At 43.6% G+C, this 27,630-nt stretch overlaps 1 protein-coding gene across 1 annotated transcript; it reads right to left on the reverse strand.

Annotated features, from left to right (window-relative positions):
- Positions 1–1,912: 1,912 nt before the first annotated feature.
- On the reverse strand, positions 1,913–24,635 carry LOC139534762 (RING finger protein 150-like). The gene is made up of 6 exons (XM_071334188.1): positions 23,767–24,635; positions 14,175–14,425; positions 11,693–11,847; positions 9,216–9,312; positions 8,596–8,842; positions 1,913–3,428 (listed from the first exon to the last, which is right to left on the reverse strand). The coding sequence occupies exons 1-6, from the start codon at positions 24,218–24,220 to the stop codon at positions 3,304–3,306; spliced, it is 1,329 nt and encodes a 442-aa protein (XP_071190289.1). The 5' UTR covers positions 24,221–24,635; the 3' UTR covers positions 1,913–3,303.
- Between the last annotated feature and the right edge of the window lie 2,995 nt (positions 24,636–27,630).

Below are 27,630 nucleotides of genomic sequence, written 5' to 3' on the forward strand. Positions count from 1 at the left end.
CGGGGTATAGGGCGTCATTAGGGAAGCAGCTACACAGGGTATAGGGTTTCATTAGGGAAGCAGCTATATGGGGTATAGGGTGTCATTAGGGAAGCAGCTATACAGGGTACCGTTAGGGAAGCAGCTACACGGGGTATAGGGCGTCGTTAGGGAAGCAGCTATACGGGGTATAGGGTGTCGTTAGGGAAGCAGCTACACGGGGCGTCATTAGGGAAGCAGCTATACGGGGTATAGGGCGTCATTAGGGAAGCAGCTACACGGGGTACAGGGTGCCGTTAGGGAAGCAGCTACACGGGGTATAGGGCGTCGTTAGGGAAGCAGCTACACGGGGTATAGGGTGCCGTTAGGGAAGCAGACATTTGATGTAGAAATCATAACTGAACGACAGTTGGGGAGTTTAAGGTTAAACTCTTGGATATTTATCTACAAACATGAATTGTTTTCAGTTGTTCTACTACTCGATTCATAATCAATTTAATTGATTAATCTTAGGAGCTGTTCGTTTCAGGATCAGTAATACTGTGTTTCGCTCTCTGCTTCCATACAAAAATAAACATTTATCTTTGTATCAAATTAGATGACTATTTGTCTTTACTATTAAAACACTAAGTCAGTTCTGCATTCACATGGATCCTATTCAGGGCCCATAGGGCTCTGGTCTAAAGTAGTGCACTATATAGGGCTCTGGTCTAAAGTAGTGCACTATATAGGGCTCTGGTCTAAAGTAGTGCACTATATAGGGCTCTGGTCTAAAGTAGTGCACTATATAGGGCTCTGGTCTAAAGTAGTGCACTATATAGGGAATAGGGTTCCAGAGGGCTCTGGTCTAAAGTAGTGCACTATATAGGGAATAGGGTTCTATAGGGCCCTGGTCTAAAGTAGTGCACTATATAGGGAATAGGGTTCTATAGGGCTCTGGTCTAAAGTAGTGCACTATATAGGGAATAGGGTTCTATAGGGCCCTGGTCTAAAGTAGTGCACTATATAGGGAATAGGGTTCTATAGGGCTCTGGTCTAAAGTAGTGCACTATATAGGGAATAGGGTTCTATAGGGCTCTGGTCTAAAGTAGTGCACTATATAGGGAATAGGGCTCCGTTTGGGATGTATCCACTGAGATTACAGACATGTTATTTTGCCGCCAGTCCCTCCCACCAAAAACAACGTTGAAGAAAGGTTCTGAAAAAAATAATCTAGGTTCTAGAAGGTTTCCAGAATGTTACTGTAACATTGATTGTCAACAAGGTGGCGGGGCTAACTCTAGAAACCGCCAGGGGTACGTTCAGCAGGACGCAACGTTTTGTTACGTTCAGACAAAAATATAAAACACAACTTTAAAAGATTTTGCTTAGTTACAGTTCACAGAAGGAAATCAGTCAATTTAAATAAATTCATTAGGCCCTAATCTATGGATTTCACATGACTGGGCATGGGCGTAGCCATGGATGGGCCTGGGAGGGCATAGGCCCACCCACTTGGGAGCCAGTCAGAATGATCAGCATGAGTTTTCCCCCACAAAGGGGCTTTATTACAGACAGAAATACTTGTCAGTTTCATCAGCTGTCCAGGGTGGCTGGTCTCAGATGATCTCGCAGGCGAAGAAACTGGTTGTGAGACCTGTTAGACATACCGACAAATTCCCCAAAACAACGTTGGAGGCGGCTTATGGTAGAGAAATTAACATTACATTTTTTGGCAACAGATTTGCACGCTCCCTCAAATCTTGAGGGAACTGCACATTTTTAGAATGGCCATTGATTGTCCCCAGCACAAGGTGCACCTGTGTAATGATCATACAGTTTAATCAGCTTCTTGATATGCCACACCTATCAGGTAGATGGATTATCTTGTCAAAGGAGACATGCTCACTAAACAGGGATGTAAACAAATTTGTGCACAACATTTTGAGAGAAATAAGCTTTTTGTGAATATTTTATTTCAGCTCATGAAACATGGGACCAACACTTTACATGTTGCAATTATATTTTTGTTCAATATAAAACATACATGCCTCTCTGACATGTAAAATACTGAAATCACAGCGGCTCTATTCATTGCATTTCTATCTGGAACGTTCCAAAACGTTTTTCCTACTGAACATGGCCCTGGTTGTAAAAATGGCAGTTATTGGCAACACCATGGCAACAACACAACCACAACCAACTCTGATTGGCCAGTCAAAGACACAACCAACTCTGATTGGCCAGTTAAGCCAGACAGAGGTACTGTAGTAAAAAAGCAGGAAATAAAACAATACAATACGGTGAGATCATGGTACAGACCTAGACAGACTGACAGACAGGTACACGACCATAGAATAGACACAGGCAGGGAATACGGGCGTTGTACTTTAAAATACTGCAGTATTGTAGTAGTAACGCCACCTAGTTGTGTGTTCGTATCCATGGTTACCGTAGGGAGACACAGCCTCATTGCAGATATAGTAGAGATAAATCTCAGAGCTGTTCACAGACTACATCTCCCAGAAGTCTTATCTGCACCGGTTGTTGTCGTGTTTCAGAAGGATTGAGTGAACCTAGTGTCATGTAAGCTACAATAGTACTGTGTGTCTCTGTGTGCTGGTGGACAGGATCCCGTTTCACAGCTGTGGTTTATAAGATCCCAAGGTTCCCGTTGTTTCCATATTGGTCAGCGCGTGATCAGAACTGTTACTGTGAAACGCTTTCCTCCAGATCCATACCTGGGCTCCAAGGAACAGCTCCACGACACCCAGAACCCCCCCCCCCCCCCCCCCCAGGTAACCAACCCAACCAAGTCAATACCTCAGAAAGGTGTACAGTCATACCTTTAACTCCATACTGTAGTTACAGCTCCATAATCCAGACAGGACAAGGGACCATACACCATCGTCTATTCTCCATGTAGGTACGAGGTGAGCCACTACATGGAATCCCATCCCAGAACAGTTTATCCAGGTAGATCCATCCTAGGTAGCCATAGACCGTTAGGTCCATCCCAGGTAGCCATAGACCGGTAGGTCCATCCCAGGTAGCCATAGACCGGTAGGTCCATCCCAGGTAGCCATAGACCGGTAGGTCCATCCCAGGTAGCCATAGACCGGTAGGTCCATCCCAGGTAGCCATAGACCGGTAGGTCCATCCCAGGTAGCCATAGACCGGTAGGTCCATACATGCAGCCAAGTAGTCCAAGTAAAATCTTAGCCTGCGGGTATGTCTCCGTCCTCTGTCCCAGGTTAGATTTGTCCCAGGTCCAGGCTAAACCAGACTTACCCCGGTGCAGTCATGTTTCTGGCCCCAGTGTGGCCCCAGTTAGGCCCTGTGGTCTCAGAACTTGTTGTCCCCAGGAGGGGTTAGTTGTTCTAGTGACAGTTCCTCGTCCGACAGCCCCGTTTCCACGGCGATCACCAGGGACGCCACGGACGCACTGCTGGTCATGGGCTGGAACTCACCTAGAGAGAGAGAGGGATGAGAGAGAGAAGAGACAGAAAGAGAGAGAGAGAGAGAAGAGAGAGAAGAGAAAGAGAGTGAGAGAAGAGACAGAAAGAGAGAGAGAGAGAGAGAGAGAGAGAGAGAGAGAGAGAGAGAGAGAGAGAGAGAGAGAGAGAGAGAGAGAGAGAGAGAGAGAGAGAGAGAGAGAGAGAGAGAGAGAGAGAGAGAGAGAGAGAGAGAGAGAGAGAGAGAGAGAGAGAGAGAGAGAGAGAGAGAGGAGAAAGACAGGAGAGAGAGGGGGAGGGAGAAAGGGAGAGATGAGGATGCATTTCATCAAATCTGCCACCAGGTGGCACTGTGAGTGCTGTGTTTGTGTGTAATATCATAAACTTGCCACCCACCCACCCCAGGGCTGTAGCAGTCATGGCATTATGCCAGCCGGTTATTGACATGCAGAAGACTGCCGGTCTCACGGTAATTAACGGTTAAATAACATAAACATGTTTAACATCTCCACACGCCGCTGATGCCTTTGAAACATCTACATTTTAAAAAAGTTAAATAAATAAATGTAATATACACCATCACAATAAATACAGGATTTATTTTAGTCAGGTCTAAAGAAACATTATGGTATGAAGAAAATGTATTTCAGAAGAACAGAATATGAGTTGGTCTACTGTATGTTATCAGGCTATGATATAGACTGTAGGCTTGTTCATTTATCAGACTAGATACTGTATGTTATCTGGCTATGATATAGACTGTAGGCTTGTTCATTTATCAAGACTAGATACTGTATGTTATCAGGCTATGATATAGACTGTAGACTTGTTCATTTATCAGACTAGATACTGTATGTTATCTGGCTATGATATAGACTGTAGGCTTGTTCATTTATCAGACTAGATACTGTATGTTATCTGGCTATGATATAGACTGTAGACTTGTTCATTTATCAGACTAGATACTGTATGTTATCAGGCTATGATATAGACTGTAGACTTGTTCATTTATCAGACTAGATACTGTATGTTGTCTGGCTATGATATAGACTGTAGGCTTGTTCATTTATCAGACTAGATACTGTATGTTATCTGGCTATGATATAGACTGTAGGCTTGTTCATTTATCAGACTAGATACTGTATGTTATCAGGCTATGATATAGACTGTAGACTTGTTCATTTATCAGACTAGATACTGTATGTTATCTGGCTATGATATAGACTGTAGACTTGTTCATTTATCAGACTAGATACTGTATGTTATCTGGCTATGATATAGACTGTAGGCTTGTTCATTTATCAGACTAGATACTGTATGTTATCTGGCTATGATATAGACTGTAGACTTGTTCATTTATCAGACTAGATACTGTATGTTATCTGGCTATGATATAGACTGTAGACTTGTTCATTTATCAGACTAGATACTGTATGTTATCTGGCTATGATATAGACTGTAGGCTTGTTCATTTATCAGACTAGATACTGTATGTTATCTGGCTATGATATAGACTGTAGACTTGTTCATTTATCAGACTAGATACTGTATGTTATCAGGCTATGATATAGACTGTAGACTTGTTCATTTATCAGACTAGATACTGTATGTTGTCTGGCTATGATATAGACTGTAGGCTTGTTCATTTATCAGACTAGATACTGTATGTTATCTGGCTATGATATAGACTGTAGGCTTGTTCATTTATCAGACTAGATACTGTATGTTATCAGGCTATGATATAGACTGTAGACTTGTTCATTTATCAGACTAGATACTGTATGTTATCTGGCTATGATATAGACTGTAGACTTGTTCATTTATCAGACTAGATACTGTATGTTATCTGGCTATGATATAGACTGTAGGCTTGTTCATTTATCAGACTAGATACTGTATGTTATCTGGCTATGATATAGACTGTAGACTTGTTCATTTATCAGACTAGATACTGTATGTTATCTGGCTATGATATAGACTGTAGACTTGTTCATTTATCAGACTAGATACTGTATGTTATCTGGCTATGATATAGACTGTAGACTTGTTCATTTATCAGACTAGATACTGTATGTTATCTGGCTATGATATAGACTGTAGACTTGTTCATTTAGCAGACTAGATACTGTATGTTATCTGGCTATGATATAGACTGTAGGCTTGTTCATTTATCAGACTAGATACTGTATGTTATCTGGCTATGATATAGACTGTAGACTTGTTCATTTATCAGACTAGATACTGTATGTTATCTGGCTATGATATAGACTGTAGACTTGTTCATTTATCAGACTAGATACTGTATGTTATCTGGCTATGATATAGACTGTAGACTTGTTCATTTAGCAGACTAGATACTGTATGTTATCTGGCTATGATATAGACTGTAGACTTGTTCATTTATCAGACTAGATACTGTATGTTATCTGGCTATGATATAGACTGTAGGCTTGTTCATTTATCAGACTAGATACTGTATGTTATCTGGCTCTGATATAGACTGTAGACTTGTTCATTTATCAGACTAGATACTGTATGTTATCTGGCTATGATATAGACTGTAGGCTTGTTCATTTATCAAGACTAGATACTGTATGTTATCTGGCTATGATATAGACTGTAGGCTTGTTCATTTATCAGACTAGATACTGTATGTTATCTGGCTATGATATAGACTGTAGGCTTGTTCATTTATCAAGACTAGATACTGTATGTTATCTGGCTATGATATAGACTGTAGGCTTGTTCATTTATCAGACTAGATACTGTATGTTGTCTGGCTATGATATAGACTGTAGGCTTGTTCATTTATCAGACTAGATACTGTATGTTATCTGGCTATGATATAGACTGTAGACTTGTTCATTTATCAGACTAGATACTGTATGTTATCTGGCTATGATATAGACTGTAGGCTTGTTCATTTATCAAGACTAGATACTGTATGTTATCTGGCTATGATATAGACTGTAGGCTTGTTCATTTATCAGACTAGATACTGTATGTTATCTGGCTATGATATAGACTGTAGGCTTGTTCATTTATCAGACTAGATACTGTATGTTATCTGGCTATGATATAGACTGTAGGCTTGTTCATTTATCAAGACTAGATACTGTATGTTATCTGGCTATGATATAGACTGTAGGCTTGTTCATTTATCAGACTAGATACTGTATGTTGTCTGGCTATGATATAGACTGTAGGCTTGTTCATTTATCAGACTAGATACTGTATGTTATCTGGCTATGATATAGACTGTAGGCTTGTTCATTTATCAGACTAGATAATGTATGTTATCTGGCTATGATATAGACTGTAGACTTGTTCATTTATCAGACTAGATATGCTTATAAATCCTTACCATTATCTTATGTTATATGATTTTATAGTCAGAAGACTATAACTGAACTTAATAAATTATAAAGACGATTTTCCCCATCATAGAGTGAGTGTGCATATGAAGTGGCTATGTTGAGGGTAAAAGTGACCACTTGAAACAGGTCCTATACACTAGATTTAGAGTTATTTGGCAACTTAGAAATCAAAACATACAGTGGGGCAAAAAAGTATTTAGTCAGCCACCAATTGTGCAAGTTCTCCCACTTAAAAAGATGAGAGAGGCCTGTAATTTTCATCATAGGTACACTTCAACTATGACAGACAAAATGAGAAAAATAATTCCAGAAAATCACATTGTAGGATTTTTAATTTATTTATTTGCAAATTATGGTGGAAAATAAGTATTTGGTCAATAACAAAAGTTTCTCAATACTTTGTTATATACCCTTTGTTGGCAATGACAGAGGTCAAACGTTTTCTGTAAGTCTTCACAAGGTTTTCACACACTGTTGCTGGTATTTTGGCCCATTCCTCCATGCAGATCTCCTCTAGAGCAGTGATGTTTTGGGGCTGTTGCTGGGCAACACGGACTTTCAACTCCCTCCAAAGATTTTCTATGGGATTGAGATCTGGAGACTGGCTAGGCCACTCCAGGACCTTGAAATGCTTCTTACGAAGCCACTCCTTCGTTGCCCGGGCGGTGTGTTTGGGATCATTGTCATGCTGAAAGACCCAGCCACGTTTCATCTTCAATGCCCTTGCTGATGGAAGGAGGTTTTCACTCAAAATCTCACGATACATGGCCCCATTCATTCTTTCCTTTACACGGATCAGTCGTCCTGGTCCCTTTGCAGAAAAACAGCCCCAAAGCATGATGTTTCCACCCCCATGCTTCACAGTAGGTATGGTGTTCTTTGGATGCATTCTTTGTCCTCCAAACACGACGAGTTGAGTTTTTACCAAAAAGTTATATTTTGGTTTCATCTGACCATATGACATTCTTCCAATCTTCTTCTGGATCATCCAAATGCTCTCTAGCAAACTTCCGAAGGGCCTGGACACGTCTGGCACTGCAGGATTTGAGTCCCTGGTGGCGTAGTGTGTTACTGATGGTAGGCTTTGTTACTTTGGTCCCAGCTCTCTGCAGGTCATTCACTAGGTCCCCCCGTGTGGTTCTGGGATTTTTGCTCACCGTTCTTGTGATCATTTTGACCCCACGGGGTGAGATCTTGCGTGGAGCCCCAGATCGAGGGAGATTATCAGTGGTCTTGTATGTCTTCCATTTCCTAATAATTATTCCCACAGTTGATTTCTTCAAACCAAGCTGCTTACCTATTGCATATTCAGTCTTCCCAGCCTGGTGCAGGTCTACAATTTTGTTTCTGGTGTCCTTTGACAGCTCTTTGGTCTTGGCCATAGTGGAGTTTGGAGTGTGACTGTTTGAGGTTGTGGACAGGTGTCTTTTATACTGATAACAAGTTCAAACAGGTGCCATTAATACAGGTAACGAGTGGAAGACAGAGGAGCCTCTTAAAGAAGAAGTTACAGGTCTGTGAGAGCCAGAAATCTTGCTTGTTTGTAGGTGACCGAATACTTATTTTCCACCATAATTTGCAAATAAATTCATTAAAAATCCTACAATGTGATTTTTTAAAAATTTTTCTCTCATTTTGTCTGTCATAGTTGAAGTGTACCTATGATGACAATTACAGGCCTCTCTCATCTTTTTAAGTGGGAGAACTTGCACAATTGGTGGCTGACTAAATACTTTTTTGCCCCACTGTATTTGGGCCGTGTGGCTGTGGGCCGCATAGTCCCGCCGGCGTGTCGGTAGTCTCACCTGTATGTGTCTCAGTAGTAGCAGTAATGGGACTATCCCTCAGAGAGTCTGGGTCGTGGTAGTCTTGGGGGAGCCCCACTCTCCGCACCCCCGGGTCTAGAACCACCGACCCCCCCTCACTGAGGGTCCCGTCACTGGACCCTCCCGACACCACAGCCTCTAGGCCCAGACCCCCGACCCCCCCACCACCACCCACACTCATCATCTCATAGTCCAATGGCACGTCATCCAGACAGTCTGCATTTAACTGTATAGAGACAGAGACAGACAGAGAGAGAGGATGATTGGGAGAGAGAGAAAGAGAGAGAGAGACCGAGAGACAGAGACACAGAGAGAGAGAGAGAGAGAGAGAGAGAGAGAGAGAGAGAGAGAGAGAGAGAGAGAGAGAGAGAGAGAGAAAGAGAAAGAGAAAGAGAGAGGAAGGGAAGAGCAGAGCAAGATGAGAGAAACAGTTCAGTTCAAATATATTCAATTGTGTTGGTGTGATGGAATCAAGTTTGGATGGATTTGGATCAATTCAATTCTGATGGTGACCAAAAGAAAAAAAAGACTAAGTGACTCATTGATAACTCTGTAAATGACTCCTGAACAACTCCTGAATGATTCTGAAAATGACTCACAGCGATGCCCAGGGCTTTGAGGATGTTCATCTTGCACATGGGACAGGTCCTGTGATCGAGCAGCCAGGGGTCCACGCAGTTCTTATGGAACAGATGTCTGACAGGAGATAGAGGTTATAACATGTTTAGAAAAGGTCTATGACAGGTTATAACAGGTCAATAACCTGGGACAGGTCCTGTGATCGAGCAGCCAGGGGTCCACACAGTTCTTATGGAACAGATGTCTGACAGGGGATAGAGATTATAACATGTTCATAAAAGGTCTATGACAGGTTATAACATGTCAATAACATGGGACAGGGGGGCAGTATTGAGTAGCTTGGATGAATAAGGTGCCCAGAGTAAACTGCCTGCTACTCAGTCTCAGAAGCTAAGATATGCATATAATTAGTAGATTTGGATAGAAAACACTCTGAAGTTTCTAAAACTGTTTTAATGATGTCTGTGAGTATAACAGAACTCATATGGCAGAGAAAAATCCAAACAGGAAGTGGGAAATCTGAGGTTTGTGGGTTTGCCTATCCAATATACAGTGTCTATGGGGTCATACTGCACTTCCTAAGGCTTCCACTAGATGTCAACAGTCTTTAGAACCGTATTTGATGCTTCTACTGTGAGGGAGGGGAGAATGAGAGCTGATTGAGTCATGGGTCTTGCAGAGTGCCACGAGCTCACTCAGGCGCGCCCCCGTGAGAGTAAGCTGCGTTCCATCGCATTTCTACAAGAAAAAGGAATTCTCCGGTTGAAACATTATTGAAGATTTATGTTTAAAAAACCCTAAAGATTGATTCTATACACCGTTTTACATGTTTCTACGAACTGTAATGGATTTTTTTTACTTTCGTCTGGCCTGTGCGTCATCAATTTGGATTTTGGAACTAAACGCGCGAACAAAAGGAGGTATTTGGACATAAATGATGGACGTTATCGAACAAAACAAACATTTATTGTGGAACTGGGATTCCTGGGAGTGCATTCCGATGAAGATCATCAAAGGTAAGTGAATATTTATAATGCTATTTCTGACTTCTGTTGACTCCACAACATGGCGGGTATCTGTACGGCTTGTTTTGGTGCCTGAGCACTGTACTCAGATTATTGCATGGTGTGCTTTTTCCGTAAAGTTTTTTGAAATCTGACACAGCGGTTGCATTAAGGAGAAGTGGATCTAAAGTTCCATGTATAATACTTGTATCTTTTATCAATGTTTATTATGAGTATTTCTGTAAATTGATGCTCTCTGCAAAATCACCGGATGTTTTGGAGGCAAAACATTACTGAACATAACGCGCCAATGTAAACTGAGATTTTTGGATATAAATATGAACTTTACCAAACAAAACATACATGTATTGTGTAACATGAAGTCCTATGAGTGTCATCTGATGAAGATCATCAAAGGTTAGTGATTCATTTTATCTCTATTTCTGCTTTTTGTGACTCCTCTCTTTAGCTGGAAAATGGCTGTTTTTCTGTGACTAGGTACTGACCTAACATAATCAGATGGTGTGCTTTCGTCGTAAAGCCTTTTTGAAATCGGACACTGTGATGGGATTAACAACAAGTTTATCTTTAAAATGGTGTATAATACTTGTATGTTTGAGGAATTTTAATTATGAGATTTCTGTTGTTTGAATTTGGCGCCCTGCACTTTCACTGGCTGTTGTCAAGTCGATCCCCTTAACGGGATTTCAGCCGTAAGAAGTTTAACGGCACATACAGAACTAACATCAACAACATGCCAGTCTTTCCTGGTTGAGGGTTAACGTCGAGGGTTATAAGCGGGGTTAACGTCGAGGGTTATAAGCGGGGTTAACGTCGAGGCTTATAAGCGGGGTTAACGTCGAGGCTTATAAGCGGGGTTAACGTCGAGGCTTATAAGCGGGGTTAACGTCGAGGCTTATAAGCGGGGTTAACGTCGAGGCTTATAAGCGGGGTTAACGTCGAGGCTTATAAGCGGGGTTAACGTCGAGGCTTATAAGCGGGGTTAACGTCGAGGCTTATAAGCGGGGTTAACGTCGAGGCTTATAAGCGGGGTTAACGTAGAGGGTTATAAGCGGGGTTAACGTCGAGGGTTATAAGCGGGGTTAACGTCGAGGGTTATAAGTGGGGTTAACGTCGAGGGTTATAAGTGGGGTTAACGTCGAGGGTTATAAGTGGGGTTAACGTAGAGGGTTATAAGTGGGGTTAACGTAGAGGGTTATAAGCGGGGTTACCGTCGAGGGTTATAAGTGGGGTTAACGTAGAGGGTTATAAGTGGGGTTAACGTAGAGGGTTATAAGTGGGGTTAACGTAGAGGGTTATAAGCGGGGTTAACGTCGAGGGTTATAAGCGGGGTAAACGTCGAGGGTTATAAGTGGGGTTAACGTCGAGGGTTATAAGTGGGGTTAACGTCGAGGGTTATAAGTGCGGTTAACGTAGAGGGTTATAAGCGGGGTCAACGTAGAGGGTTATAAGCGGGGTTCATGTTTGGTTACCTGCAGGGTAGTATCCTGACCACATCGTTTGGCTTGTAGCCCTCGATACACACGGCACAGTTATCAAAGTCTGACTCCGTCTCCCAGTCGCCCTTCTTGATGGTCCTGACCTGGAGTTTACTGATGGCCTTCTTAGCTGCATCTCCCAGACGCCTCTGAGAGGAGAGAGAGATGAAGGGGAGAGAGAGGAAGGGGAGAGAGAGGAAGGGGAGAGAGAGGAAGGGGAGAGAGAGGAAGGGGAGAGAGAGGAAGGGGAGAGAGAGAGAGATAGGGGAGCGAGAGAGAGATAGGGGAGAGAGAGAGAAAGAGAGAAGAGAGAGAGATAGGGAAGAGAGAGAGAGAAGAGAGAGAGATAGGGGAGAGAGAGAGAGAGATAGGGGAGAGAGAGAGAGAGATAGGGGAGAGAGAGAGAGAGAGATAGGGGAGAGAGAGAGAGAGATAGGGGAGAGAGAGATAGGGGAGAGAGAGAGAGAGACAGGGGAGAGAGAGAGAGAGATAGGGGAGAGAGAGAGAGAGATAGGGGAGAGAGAGAGAGAGAGATAGGGGAGAGAGAGAGAGAGACAGGGGAGAGAGAGAGAGAGATAGGGAAGAGAGAGAGAGATAGGGAAGAGAGAGAGATAGGGGAGAGAAAGAGAGGACAGAAGGAGGAAGAGATTAAGAGGGGAGATAGAATGGTAGGGTTAGCCCTCAGAAATCAATAAACAAAACTGCCCTGTGTGCAACAAGTGTTGTAGTGTGTGTGTTACTGAATCCTACCTGGTTACGGTAGTGTGTGTTACTGAGCCCTATCTGGTTACGGTAGTGTGTGTTACTGAGCCCTACCTGGTTACGGTAGTGTGTGTGTTACTGAGCCCTACCTGGTTACGGTAGTGTGTGTGTGTGTGTTACTGAGCCCTACCTGGTTACGGTAGTGTGTGTGTGTTACTGAGCCCTACCTGGTTACGGTAGTCTGGTGTGTTACTGAGCCCTACCTGGTTACGGTAGTGTGTGTGTTACTGAGCCCTACCTGGTTACGGTAGTGTGTGTTACTGAGCCCTACCTGGTTACGGTAGTGTGTGTTACTGAGCCCTACCTGGTTACGGTAGTGTGTGTGTGTTACTGAGCCCTACCTGGTTACGGTAGTGTGTGTGTGTTACTGAGCCCTACCTGGTTACGGTAGTGTGTGTGTGTTACTGAGCCCTACCTGGTTACGGTAGTGTGTGTGTGTTACTGAGCCCTACCTGGTTACGGTAGTCTGGTGTGTTACTGAGCCCTACCTGGTTACGGTAGTGTGTGTGTTACTGAGCCCTACCTGGTTACGGTAGTCTGGTGTGTTACTGAGCCCTACCTGGTTACGGTAGTCTGGTGTGTTACTGAGCCCTACCTGGTTACGGTAGTCTGGTGTGTTACTGAATCCTACCTGGTTACGGTAGTGTGTGTGTTACTGAGCCCTACCTGGTTACGGTAGTGTGTGTGTTCCTGAGCCCTACCTGGTTACGGTAGTGTGTGTGTTACTGAGCCCTACCTGGTTACGGTAGTGTGTGTGTTACTGAGCCCTACCTGGTTACGGTAGTGTGTGTGTTACTGAGCCCTACCTGGTTACGGTAGTGTGTGTGTTACTGAGCCCTACCTGGTTACGGTAGTGTGTGTGTTACTGAGCCCTACCTGGTTACGGTAGTGTGTGTGTTACTGAGCCCTACCTGGTTACGGTAGTGTGTGTGTTACTGAGCCCTACCTGGTTACGGTAGTGTGTGTGTTACTGAGCCCTACCTGGTTACGGTAGTGTGTGTGTTACTGAGCCCTACCTGGTTACGGTAGTGTGTGTGTTACTGAGCCCTACCTGGTTACGGTAGTGTGTGTGTTACTGAGCCCTACCTGGTTACGGTAGTGTGTGTGTTACTGAGCCCTACCTGGTTACGGTAGTGTGTGTGTTACTGAGCCCTACCTGGTTACGGTAGTGTGTGTGTTACTGAGCCCTACCTGGTTACGGTAGTGTGTGTGTTACTGAGCCCTACCTGGTTACGGTAGTGTGTGTGTTACTGAGCCCTACCTGGTTACGGTAGTGTGTGTGTTACTGAGCCCTACCTGGTTACGGTAGTGTGTGTGTTACTGAGCCCTACCTGGTTACGGTAGTGTGTGTTACTGAGCCCTACCTGGTTACGGTAGTGTGTGTGTTACTGAGCCCTACCTGGTTACGGTAGTGTGTGTGTTACTGAGCCCTACCTGGTTACGGTAGTGTGTGTGTTACTGAGCCCTACCTGGTTACGGTAGTGTGTGTGTTACTGAGCCCTACCTGGTTACGGTAGTGTGTGTGTTACTGAGCCCTACCTGGTTACGGTAGTGTGTGTGTTACTGAGCCCTACCTGGTTACGGTAGTGTGTGTGTTACTGAGCCCTACCTGGTTACGGTAGTGTGTGTGTTACTGAGCCCTACCTGGTTACGGTAGTGTGTGTGTTACTGAGCCCTACCTGGTTACGGTAGTGTGTGTGTTACTGAGCCCTACCTGGTTACGGTCTCGTGCGTTGGCGTATCTGAACCTCTGTATGTAGTAGAAGACGAGCCAGGCCAGAGAGATAATCATCAGGGTGATGAAGGAGATGGAGACGAACACCACCGACGTCCTGCTCACGTACTTCTGGAGGTTACGCGTTCCTATGGTGATGTGCATGGTTACCGTGACATTCCGCTCTAGCAGAGCAGCGACCTCGCGACCTTTAGGTTCTGGGATCATGACGGCGACCACATCATCCATACCTGACAGGGGAGAAAGGAGGCGAGGAAGGAGGCGAGAAAGGAGGCGAGAAAGTGAATGAGAAGTTTTATATTTAAAGCCTATTTTGATTTTGCAGCTGGCCTATCTTGCAGAAATCACTCAGTTCTTCCTCCAGGACAAGACTCATAAAGGCCAACCTGCGAGATACAAAATCAACCAAATTGTATTTGTCACGTTAACAACAGGTGTAGACTAACAGTGAAATGCTTCGTTAACAACAGGTGTAGACTAACAGTGAAATGCTTCGTTAACAACAGGTGTAGACTAACAGTGAAATGCTTCGTTAACAACAGGTGTAGACTAACAGTGAAATGCTTCGTTAACAACAGCTGTAGACTAACAGTGAAATGCTTCGTTAACAACAGGTGTAGACGAACAGTGAAATGCTTCGTTAACAACAGGTGTAGACTAACAGTGAAATGCTTCGTTAACAACAGCTGTAGACGAACAGTGAAATGCTTCGTTAACAACAGGTGTAGACTAACAGTGAAATGCTTCGTTAACAACAGGTGTAGACTAACAGTGAAATGCTTCGTTAACAACAGGTGTAGACTAACAGTGAAATGCTTCGTTAACAACAGGTGTAGACGAACAGTGAAATGCTTCGTTAACAACAGGTGTAGACGAACAGTGAAATGCTTCGTTAACAACAGCTGTAGACTAACAGTGAAATGCTTCGTTAACAACAGGTGTAGACGAACAGTGAAATGCTTCGTTAACAACAGGTGTAGACTAACAGTGAAATGCTTCGTTAACAACAGGTGTAGACTAACAGTGAAATGCTTCGTTAACAACAGGTGTAGACTAACAGTGAAATGCTTCGTTAACAACAGCTGTAGACTAACAGTGAAATGCTTCGTTAACAACAGGTGTAGACGAACAGTGAAATGCTTCGTTAACAACAGGTGTAGACTAACAGTGAAATGCTTCGTTAACAACAGGTGTAGACTAACAGTGAAATGCTTCGTTAACAACAGCTGTAGACTAACAGTGAAATGCTTCGTTAACAACAGGTGTAGACGAACAGTGAAATGCTTCGTTAACAACAGGTGTAGACTAACAGTGAAATGCTTCGTTAACAACAGCTGTAGACGAACAGTGAAATGCTTCGTTAACAACAGGTGTAGACTAACAGTGAAATGCTTCGTTAACAACAGGTGTAGACTAACAGTGAAATGCTTCGTTAACAACAGGTGTAGACTAACAGTGAAATGCTTCGTTAACAACAGGTGTAGACGAACAGTGAAATGCTTCGTTAACAACAGGTGTAGACGAACAGTGAAATGCTTCGTTAACAACAGCTGTAGACTAACAGTGAAATGCTTCGTTAACAACAGGTGTAGACTAACAGTGAAATGCTTCGTTAACAACAGGTGTAGACTAACAGTGAAATGCTTCGTTAACAACAGCTGTAGACTAACAGTGAAATGCTTCGTTAACAACAGGTGTAGACGAACAGTGAAATGCTTCGTTAACAACAGGTGTAGACTAACAGTGAAATGCTTCGTTAACAACAGGTGTAGACTAACAGTGAAATGCTTCGTTAACAACAGGTGTAGACTAACAGTGAAATGCTTCGTTAACAACAGCTGTAGACTAACAGTGAAATGCTTCGTTAACAACAGGTGTAGACGAACAGTGAAATGCTTCGTTAACAACAGGTGTAGACTAACAGTGAAATGCTTCGTTAACAACAGCTGTAGACGAACAGTGAAATGCTTCGTTAACAACAGGTGTAGACTAACAGTGAAATGCTTCGTTAACAACAGGTGTAGACTAACAGTGAAATGCTTCGTTAACAACAGCTGTAGACTAACAGTGAAATGCTTCGTTAACAACAGGTGTAGACTAACAGTGAAATGCTTCGTTAACAACAGGTGTAGACGAACAGTGAAATGCTTCGTTAACAACAGGTGTAGACGAACAGTGAAATGCTTCGTTAACAACAGCTGTAGACTAACAGTGAAATGCTTCGTTAACAACAGGTGTAGACTAACAGTGAAATGCTTCGTTAACAACAGGTGTAGACTAACAGTGAAATGCTTCGTTAACAACAGGTGTAGACTAACAGTGAAATGCTTCGTTAACAACAGGTGTAGACGAACAGTGAAATGCTTCGTTAACAACAGGTGTAGACTAACAGTGAAATGCTTCATAAACAACAGGTGTAGACTAACAGTGAAATGCTTCGTTAACAACAGGTGTAGACTAACAGTGAAATGCTTCGTTAACAACAGGTGTAGACTAACAGTGAAATGCTTCGTTAACAACAGGTGTAGACTAACAGTGAAATGCTTCGTTAACAACAGGTGTAGACTAACAGTGAAATGCTTCGTTAACAACAGCTGTAGACGAACAGTGAAATGCTTCGTTAACAACAGGTGTAGACTAACAGTGAAATGCTTCGTTAACAACAGGTGTAGACTAACAGTGAAATGCTTCGTTAACAACAGGTGTAGACTAACAGTGAAATGCTTCGTTAACAACAGGTGTAGACGAACAGTGAAATGCTTCGTTAACAACAGGTGTAGACTAACAGTGAAATGCTTCGTTAACAACAGGTGTAGACTAACAGTGAAATGCTTCGTTAACAACAGCTGTAGACGAACAGTGAAATGCTTCGTTAACAACAGGTGTAGACTAACAGTGAAATGCTTCGTTAACAACAGGTGTAGACGAACAGTGAAATGCTTCGTTAACAACAGCTGTAGACTAACAGTGAAATGCTTCGTTAACAACAGGTGTAGACTAACAGTGAAATGCTTCGTTAACAACAGGTGTAGACTAACAGTGAAATGCTTCGTTAACAACAGGTGTAGACTAACAGTGAAATGCTTCGTTAACAACAGGTGTAGACGAACAGTGAAATGCTTCGTTAACAACAGGTGTAGACTAACAGTGAAATGCTTCATAAACAACAGGTGTAGACTAACAGTGAAATGCTTCGTTAACAACAGGTGTAGACTAACAGTGAAATGCTTCGTTAACAACAGGTGTAGACTAACAGTGAAATGCTTCGTTAACAACAGGTGTAGACTAACAGTGAAATGCTTCGTTAACAACAGGTGTAGACGAACAGTGAAATGCTTCGTTAACAACAGGTGTAGACTAACAGTGAAATGCTTCGTTAACAACAGGTGTAGACTAACAGTGAAATGCTTCGTTAACAACAGGTGTAGACGAACAGTGAAATGCTTCGTTAACAACAGCTGTAGACGAACAGTGAAATGCTTCGTTAACAACAGGTGTAGACTAACAGTGAAATGCTTCGTTAACAACAGGTGTAGACTAACAGTGAAATGCTTCGTTAACAACAGGTGTAGACGAACAGTGAAATGCTTCGTTAACAACAGGTGTAGACTAACAGTGAAATGCTTCGTTAACAACAGGTGTAGACTAACAGTGAAATGCTTCGTTAACAACAGGTGTAGACTAACAGTGAAATGCTTCGTTAACAACAGGTGTAGACGAACAGTGAAATGCTTCGTTAACAACAGGTGTAGACGAACAGTGAAATGCTTCGTTAACAACAGCTGTAGACTAACAGTGAAATGCTTCGTTAACAACAGGTGTAGACTAACAGTGAAATGCTTCGTTAACAACAGGTGTAGACTAACAGTGAAATGCTTCGTTAACAACAGGTGTAGACTAACAGTGAAATGCTTCGTTAACAACAGGTGTAGACGAACAGTGAAATGCTTCGTTAACAACAGGTGTAGACTAACAGTGAAATGCTTCGTTAACAACAGGTGTAGACGAACAGTGAAATGCTTCGTTAACAACAGGTGTAGACTAACAGTGAAATGCTTCGTTAACAACAGGTGTAGACTAACAGTGAAATGCTTCGTTAACAACAGGTGTAGACTAACAGTGAAATGCTTCGTTAACAACAGGTGTAGACGAACAGTGAAATGCTTCGTTAACAACAGGTGTAGACTAACAGTGAAATGCTTCGTTAACAACAGGTGTAGACTAACAGTGAAATGCTTCGTTAACAACAGGTGTAGACTAACAGTGAAATGCTTCGTTAACAACAGGTGTAGACTAACAGTGAAATGCTTCGTTAACAACAGGTGTAGACTAACAGTGAAATGCTTCGTTAACAACAGGTGTAGACTAACAGTGAAATGCTTCGTTAACAACAGGTGTAGACGAACAGTGAAATGCTTCGTTAACAACAGGTGTAGACTAACAGTGAAATGCTTCGTTAACAACAGGTGTAGACTAACAGTGAAATGCTTCGTTAACAACAGGTGTAGACGAACAGTGAAATGCTTCGTTAACAACAGGTGTAGACTAACAGTGAAATGCTTCGTTAACAACAGGTGTAGACTAACAGTGAAATGCTTCGTTAACAACAGGTGTAGACTAACAGTGAAATGCTTCGTTAACAACAGGTGTAGACTAACAGTGAAATGCTTCGTTAACAACAGGTGTAGACTAACAGTGAAATGCTTCGTTAACAACAGGTGTAGACTAACAGTGAAATGCTTCGTTAACAACAGGTGTAGACTAACAGTGAAATGCTTCCTTACGGATCCCTTCCCAACGACGCAGAGAGAAGGATAATAGATAAATTATAGAAAAGGAAAACACTTAAATAATAAAAAAGTAACAATAGTTAAACAATGAGTAAAAACATTGTGTCAACTATTAACTTGTGTCCAGGGCCACATGCTTTCTCTCTGGCAAACTTGCAACAGTGTATAAAATATTCGGGGTCCTCAGAGTTTCCCGTGCCAGCGAGCTCGGGAACAAACAGCTGTAGGTCTATTTTATGACATTTCCACTGGATCAGAGCGTGACATTTTCCCCTTTAACACAGAGTTGTTATCGGAAAGGACTGGAAAGATTTTTCACATGCCTCGAGGAACTATTGTCATTTTCAATGGATTGTAAAAACAGACTTTGCTGTTTGAGCTGACGAAAACATTACTTTGAGACCCGTGGTGGTGAGTTAAGCCAATCAGAAATACTATCAGATTACCAAATGGGCATTTGGTAATCAAATGTAGACATTTACATGCCTACATTTGCACACAGGTCAGGGAGCCTACGTATACATCAATGATGTTGCTCTTGCTGCTGGTGAGTCTCTGATCCACCTCTACGCAGACGACACCATTCTGTATACCTCTGGCCCTTCTTTGGACACTGTGTTAACAAACCTCCAAACGAGTTTCAACGCCATACAACTCTCCGTCCGTGGCCTCCAACTGCTCTTAAATGCTAGTAAAACTAAATGCATGCTCTTCAACCGATTGCTGCCTGCACCTGCCCGCCCGTCCAGCATCACTACTCTGGACGGCTCTGACTTAGAATATGTGGACAACTACAAATACCTAGGTGTCTGGCTAGACTGTAAACTCTCCTTCCAGACTCACATTAAGCATCTCCAATCCAAAATTAAACCTATTTCGCAACAAAGCCTCCTTCACTCATGCTGCCAAACATACCCTAGTAAAACTGACCATCCTACCGATCCTTGACTTCGGCGATGTCATTTACAAAATAGCCTCCAACACTCTACTCAGCAAACGGGATGTAGTCTATCACAGTGCCATCCGTTTTGTCACCAAAGCCCCATATACTACCCACCACTGCGACCTGTATGCTCTCGTTGGCTGGCCCTCACTTCATATTCATCACCAAACCCACTGGCTCCAGGTCATCTATAAGTCTATGCTAGGTAAAGCCCTGCCTTATCTCAGCTCACTGGTCACCATAGCAGCACCCACTCGTAGCACGCGCTCCAGCAGGTATATTGCACTGGTCATCCCCAAAGCCAACACCTCCTTTGGCCGCCTTTCCTTCCAGTTCTCTGCTGCCAATGACTGGAACGAACTGCAAAAATCACTGAAGCTGGAGTCTTATATCTCCCTCTCTAACTTTAAACATCAGCTGTCAGAGCAGCTTACAGATCATTGTACCTGTACACAGCCCATCTGTAAATAGCCCACCCAACTACCTCATCCCCATATTTTTACTTATCTTCTTGCTCTTTTGCACCCCAGTATATCTACTTGCACATCATCATCTGCACATCAATCACCCCAGTGTTAATGCTAAATTGTAATTATTTCACCTCTATGGCCTATTTATTACCTTACTCCCCTACAGACACACAGCCTTCTCTACTCTCTACAGACACACAGCATTCTCTACTCCCTACAGACACACAGCATTCTCTACTCTCTACAGACACACAGCATTCTCTACTCTCTACAGACACACAGCATTCTCTACTCCCCACAGACAGACACACAGCATTCTCTACTCTCTACAGACACACAGCATTCTCTACTCCCCACAGACAGACACACAGCATTCTCTACTCCCCACAGACACACAGCATTCTCTACTCCCTACAGACACACAGCATTCTCTACTCCCCACAGACAGACACACAGCATTCTCTACTCCCCACAGACACACAGCATTCTCTACTCCCTACAGACACACAGCATTCTCTACTCCCCACAGACAGACAAACAGCATTCTCTACTCTCTACAGACACACAGCATTCTCTACCCCCTACAGACACACAGCATTCTCTACTCCCTACACACACAGCATTCTCTACTCCCTACAGACACACAGCATTCTCTACTCCCTACAGACACACAGCATTCTCTACTCCCTACAGACACACAGCATTCTCTACTCTCTACAGACACACAGCATTCTCTACTCCCTACAGACACACAGCATTCTCTACTCTCTACAGACACACGGCATTCTCTACTCTCTACAGACACACAGCATTCTCTACTCCCTACAGACACACAGCATTCTCTACTCCCCACAGACACACAGCATTCTCTACTCTCTACAGACACACAGCATTCTCTACTCTCTACAGACACACGGCATTCTCTACTCTCTACAGACACACAGCATTCTCTACTCCCTACAGACACACAGCATTCTCTACTCCCCACAGACAGACAAACAGCATTCTCTACTCTCTACAGACACACAGCATTCTCTACCCCCTACAGACACACAGCATTCTCTACTCTCTACAGACACACAGCATTCTCTACTCCCTACAGACACACAGCATTCTCTACTCCCCACAGACAGACAAACAGCATTCTCTACTCTCTACAGACACACAGCATTCTCTACCCCCTACAGACACACAGCATTCTCTACTCCCTACAGACACACAGCATTCTCTACTCCCTACAGACACACAGCATTCTCTACTCCCCACAGACAGACAAACAGCATTCTCTACTCTCTACAGACACACAGCATTCTCTACCCCCTACAGACACACAGCATTCTCTACTCCCTACAGACACACAGCATTCTCTACTCCCTACAGACACACAGCATTCTCTACTCCCTACAGACACACAGCATTCTCTACTCCCTACAGACACACAGCATTCTCTACTCTCTACAGACACACAGCATTCTCTACTCCCTACAGACACACAGCATTCTCTACTCTCTACAGACACACGGCATTCTCTACTCTCTACAGACACACAGCATTCTCTACTCCCCACAGACAGACACACAGCATTCTCTACTCCCCACAGACACACAGCATTCTCTACTCCCTACAGACACACAGCATTCTCTACTCCCCACAGACAGACACACAGCATTCTCTACTCCCCACAGACACACAGCATTCTCTACTCCCTACAGACACACAGCATTCTCTACTCCCCACAGACAGACAAACAGCATTCTCTACTCTCTACAGACACACAGCATTCTCTACCCCCTACAGACACACAGCATTCTCTACTCCCTACAGACACACAGCATTCTCTACTCCCTACAGACACACAGCATTCTCTACTCCCTACAGACACACAGCATTCTCTACTCCCTACAGACACACAGCATTCTCTACTCTCTACAGACACACAGCATTCTCTACTCCCTACAGACACACAGCATTCTCTACTCTCTACAGACACACGGCATTCTCTACTCTCTACAGACACACGGCATTCTCTACTCCCTACAGACACACAGCATTCTCTACTCCCCACAGACACACAGCATTCTCTACTCTCTACAGACACACAGCATTCTCTACTCTCTACAGACACACAGCATTCTCTACTCCCTACAGACACACAGCATTCTCTACTCCCTACAGACACACAGCATTCTCTACTCCCTACAGACACACAGCATTCTCTACTCCCTACAGACACACAGCATTCTCTACTCCCTACAGACACACAGCATTCTCTACTCCCTACAGACACACAGCATTCTCTACTCCCTACAGACACACAGCATTCTCTACTCCCTACAGACACACAGCATTCTCTACTCTCTACAGACACACAGCATTCTCTACCCCCTACAGACACACAGCATTCTCTACTCCCTACAGACACACAGCATTCTCTACTCTCTACAGACACACAGCATTCTCTACTCCCTACAGACACACGGCATTCTCTACTCCCTACAGACACACAGCATTCTCTACTCTCTACAGACACACAGCATTCTCTACTCCCTACAGACACACAGCATTCTCTACTCTCTACAGACACACAGCATTCTCTACTCCCCACAGACAGACACACAGCATTCTCTACTCCCTACAGACACAGCATTCTCTACTCCCCACAGACACAGCATTCTCTACTCCCCACAGACACACAGCATTCTCTACTCTCTACAGACACACAGCCTTCTCTACTCCCCACAGACAGACACACAGCCTTCTCTACTCCCCACAGACAGACACACAGCCTTCTCTACTCCCCACAGACAGACACACAGCCTTCTCTACTCCCCACAGACAGACACACAGCCTTCTCTACTCCCCACAGACAGACACACAGCCTTCTCTACTCCCCACAGACAGACACACAGCCTTCTCTAGTCTATGCTGTGAGATAAAAATAAAGCTTGTTGTATGGTTGGCAGAATGACCAACGCCTAAACCAATGAGCTAGTCTCTGGCAATCAGAACAGTTAGGTATGGATGAAAGCTCTCTGTCTCTCTCTCAGACACACACAAGAGTGCACTGGGTTCCTCTGCCAGGGGCCATACCAGTCTGTCTGGTTGTGTAATCAATGGTTAATGCTTAACTACATACACGTAACTGCCTAAATACAACAACATAGTGTCTTAATACGTCGTTGGACCACCACCAGCTGCCATAACAGCTTCAAAGCACCTTGGTATAGATTCTACATGTGTCTGGGCAAATACTGTGAAACTGGGTCTTCTTTATACCCTAAGCATGATGGGATGTTAAGTGCATAGCGGAAATCTACACTGTGTGACCCGATAAATCAGATGACGATCTAGCTAGTCAATACTGTTACCTGAATATGGCATGGTGATTGTATCATTGGCGTTGCTGGATCCAACGTTGAATATGACGGTGGCCGTGGCGTTTTGGTTCGCTGCATGTCGAATCTTGTCTTTATAGGTGCAGTTTCCACTGGCTATCAGGGCTATCCACGCACTGCCTTGGACCGGAACCGCGAACTGTGTACCCGGATCACAGGCTTGCCAGTCCTGGGAGAGAGATGGAAGTACCACGACTCCTTTGGCGTCGCGTTTCAGTGAGTGTTCCCCATATCGACCGAATTCGGTCTTCTCCGTCCGGATCTTGGAGGTGACAGGGTCTATGTAGGTGATATTGATGAAAGCTGTGTACCACTCCTCTCTCTCGGCGACGGTGAAATCCAAACAGAGGAGGTGGACGAAACAAAACGACAAAAGCCATGTAGATAGGGCCAAACTGCGGCAGGCCTGGACCAGCGACATGGCCATAGCGAGCTGGGTTAGATTTTCTCTCACTGTCCGTTGGGCAGAATGTAATGTAGTAGATTTAAACACCTAAGCTAGCTACTCCATAACTTGCGGGATGTTTTTCTCCACCCGGTCTATCATTTTCTTCTTTGTGAACACACCTCCGTACCTTCACCTCCTGCTAGCCTAGCTAACGTTAGCTTTGAAGCTAAACGAACTCATTTTCATTTTCAAAACCTCGCCGTGTCTAAAAAAAATATATATAACACGTTCACAGTAAACACGACGAAACCGTAACTACCCTGCAACCGTTGCATCGATGTTAGCAGCGACAAAATTAGCTAGATAAAAACGTTTGTTTGGTTAGAATAGTGCACGAAATGCTGTGTCGGCCAGACGTCTGTTGTTTTGACGGCGGAGAGAATAGAAATGGAGCCGTGTTGACGTGTAGCTGAGGTACATGAGTGTCGCCATCTAGCGGTATGGCGTGTTGTTGCACATTCACCTATTCAACAATAATACGGGCTTTCCTGCATACTTTTTAAAATGTATTTTATTGATCCTATATTTAACTAGACAAGTCAGTTAAGAACAAATTAATATTTACAATGACGGCCTACCAAAAGGCAAAAGGACTCCTGCGGTGACGGGGGCTGGGATTACACATTTTAAAAAAGGGAGACACCACAACACTACATAAAGAGAGACCTAAGACAACAACATAGCAAGGCAGCAACACATGACAACACAGCATGGTAGCAACACAACATGACAACAACATGGTAGCAACACAACATGGTAGCAGAACAACACATGGTACAAACATTATTGGGCACTACATCACGCAAAGCAGCCACAACTGTCAGTAAGAGTGTCCATGATTGAGTCTTTGAATAAAGAGATGGAGATAAAACTGTCCAGTTTGAGTGTTTGTTGCAGCTCGTTCCAGTCGCTAGCTGCAGCGAACTGAAAAGACGAGCGACCCAGGGATGTGTGTGCTTTGGGGACCTTTAATCATTATATGTGTTGTTGTTTTTACCATCGAGGACCACATTGGAAACAAGCGTTTTAATTTATACTTTCAAGTGATATCCTCTGTGTCCACATTGTACATTTTGTTGTATATGTCTGTTACCCAAATAAATTAAATTCATAGTACACCACTTTTCATCCGAGCCCTATATTTAACTGATTTATCTCTTCTTCTCTTCCTCCTCTTCCTCCTCATCAGGGGAGAAGGGCCTTGGTCAGGGAGATGACCAAGAACCCGATGGGGACTCTGACAGAGCTCCAGAGTTCCTCTGTGGAGATGGGAGAACCTTCCAGAAGGACAACCATATCTGCAGCACTCCACCAATCAGGCCTTTATGGTAGAGTGGCCAGACTGAAGACACTCCTCAGTAAAAGGCACATGACAGCCCGCTTGGAGTTTGATAAAAGGCACCTAAAGACTCTCAGACCATGAGAAAGAAGATTCTCTGGTCTGATGAAACCAAGATGGAGCTCTTTGGCCTGAATGCCAAGCGTCACGTCTGGAGGAAACCTGGCACCATCCCTATGGTGAAGCATGGTGGTGGTAGCATCATGCTGTGGGATGTTTATCAGCGGCAGGGACTGGGAGACTAGTCAGGATCGAAGGAAAGATGAACGGAGCAAAGTACAGAGAGATCCTTGATGAAAACCTGCTCCAGTGCCCTCAGGATCTCAGACTGGGGTGAAGGTTCACCTTCCAACAGGACAACGACCCTAACCACACAGCCAAGACAGCGCAGGAGTGGCTTCGGGGCAAGGTTTAAGTCCGGGCTCCACAAATAGTGTGCTAGTGCTGCCAGCCCCCCCACATGGGGAATTTCCTAAAGGACCTAATGATGAAATGCCTATGTATGTTATGTTGTAAATTTGAACATGAATTATGTCCCTATTTCAGATTACTCTGATGTTTGTCGTACGATGTACCCAATGATGAATGAAAACTTGCTATGTCCTCATTGTGGTTTTACAGACGTGTTTAATACCTCTTATTTACACACTTTATTCTAATATTTATGAAATGCATATTGTTATATTTGGTAAACACTTATTTATTTTTCCTTCACCTCCAACCCCCTTCGATGTGTGGAACGGATGTGGGTGGGGCTAGGTCTACATAAGGGTGCTAATTTTAAGAAATTCACAAAAGCTCTGACGAAGGCCGTGAGGCCGATACGTAAAGCTCTGACGACGACCGTGAGGCCGATACGTAAAGCTTATTAAAGAGCAGTGATACTATCAAGAGCAGTGTGCGGTTTCCTTTTTCATTCATCTTGTTCAACTGTTGCCAGGCACCTGCTAAAAGATTGCTCAGATGTGCCAGTGCCTTTTGAATTTTAAATAAATGTGCAAACATTTGATTTTGTTTTCTCACTTTGTCATTATGGGGTATTGTGTTCAGATGGGTGAGAAAACCAATATATTTAATCCGTTTTGAATTCAGGCTGAAAGTAAACAACATGTAGAATAAGACAAGGGGGATGAATACTTTCTGAGGCGTTGTAAAAGGGGATGCCAAGAACTGAAATAAACAAGAAACTGAAGATCTCGTACAACGCTGTGTACAACGTTAACAGTGAAGAGGCGACTCCGGGATGCTGGCCTTCTAGGCAGAGTTGCAGAGAAAAAGACATATCTCAGACTGGCCAATAAAAATAAAAGATTAAGATGGGCAAAATAACACAGACACTGGACAGAGGAACTCTGCCTAGAAGGCCAGCATCCCAGAGTCGCCTCTTCACTGTTGACGTTGAGACTGGTGTTTTGTGGGTACTATTTAATGAAGCTGCCAGTTGAGGACTTGTGAGGCGTCTGTTTCTCAAACTAGACACTCTAATGTAATTGTCCTCATGCTCAGTTGTGCACCGGGTCCTCCCACTCCTCTTTATATCCTGGTTAGGGCCAGTTTGCTCTGTTCTGTGAAGGGAGTAGTACACAGCATTGTACGAGATCTTCAGTTTCTTGGCAATTTCTCGCATGGAATAGCCTTCATTTCTCAGAACAAGAATAGACTGACGAGTTTGAGAAGAAATTTCTTTGTTTCTGGCCATTTTGAGCCTGTAATCGAACCCACAAATGCTGATGCTCCAGATACTCAACTAGTCTAAAGAAGGACAGTTTTATTGCTACTTTAATTAGAACAACAGTTTTCAGCTGTGCTAACATAATTACAAAAGGGTTTTCTAATGATCAATTAGCCTTTTAAAATGATAAACTTGGATTAGCTAACACAACATGCCATTGGAACACAGGAGTGGTGGTTGCTGATAATGGGCCTCTGTACGCCTATGTAAATTTTCCATAAAAAATCAGCTGTTTCCAGCTACAATAGTCATTTACAACATTAACAATGTCTACACTGTATTTCTGATCAATTTGATGTTATTTTGATGGACAAAAAA

The sequence above is a fragment of the Salvelinus alpinus genome, chromosome 11 (assembly GCF_045679555.1).
Source record: "Salvelinus alpinus chromosome 11, SLU_Salpinus.1, whole genome shotgun sequence".
Classification (NCBI taxonomy): domain Eukaryota; kingdom Metazoa; phylum Chordata; class Actinopteri; order Salmoniformes; family Salmonidae; genus Salvelinus; species Salvelinus alpinus.

Coding starts and splice junctions, on each gene's coding strand:
- LOC139534762 (XM_071334188.1), bottom strand. CDS start 24,220: ATGGCCATGTCGCTGGTCCAGGCCTGCCGCAGTTTGGCCCTATCTACA. Junction 14,426..23,766: donor AATCACCATGCCATATTCAG/GTAACAGTATTG, acceptor CTCCCCTGTCAG/GTATGGATGATGTGGTCGCC. Junction 3,429..8,595: donor TACTACTGAGACACATACAG/GTGAGACTACCG, acceptor CTCTCTCTCTAG/GTGAGTTCCAGCCCATGACC.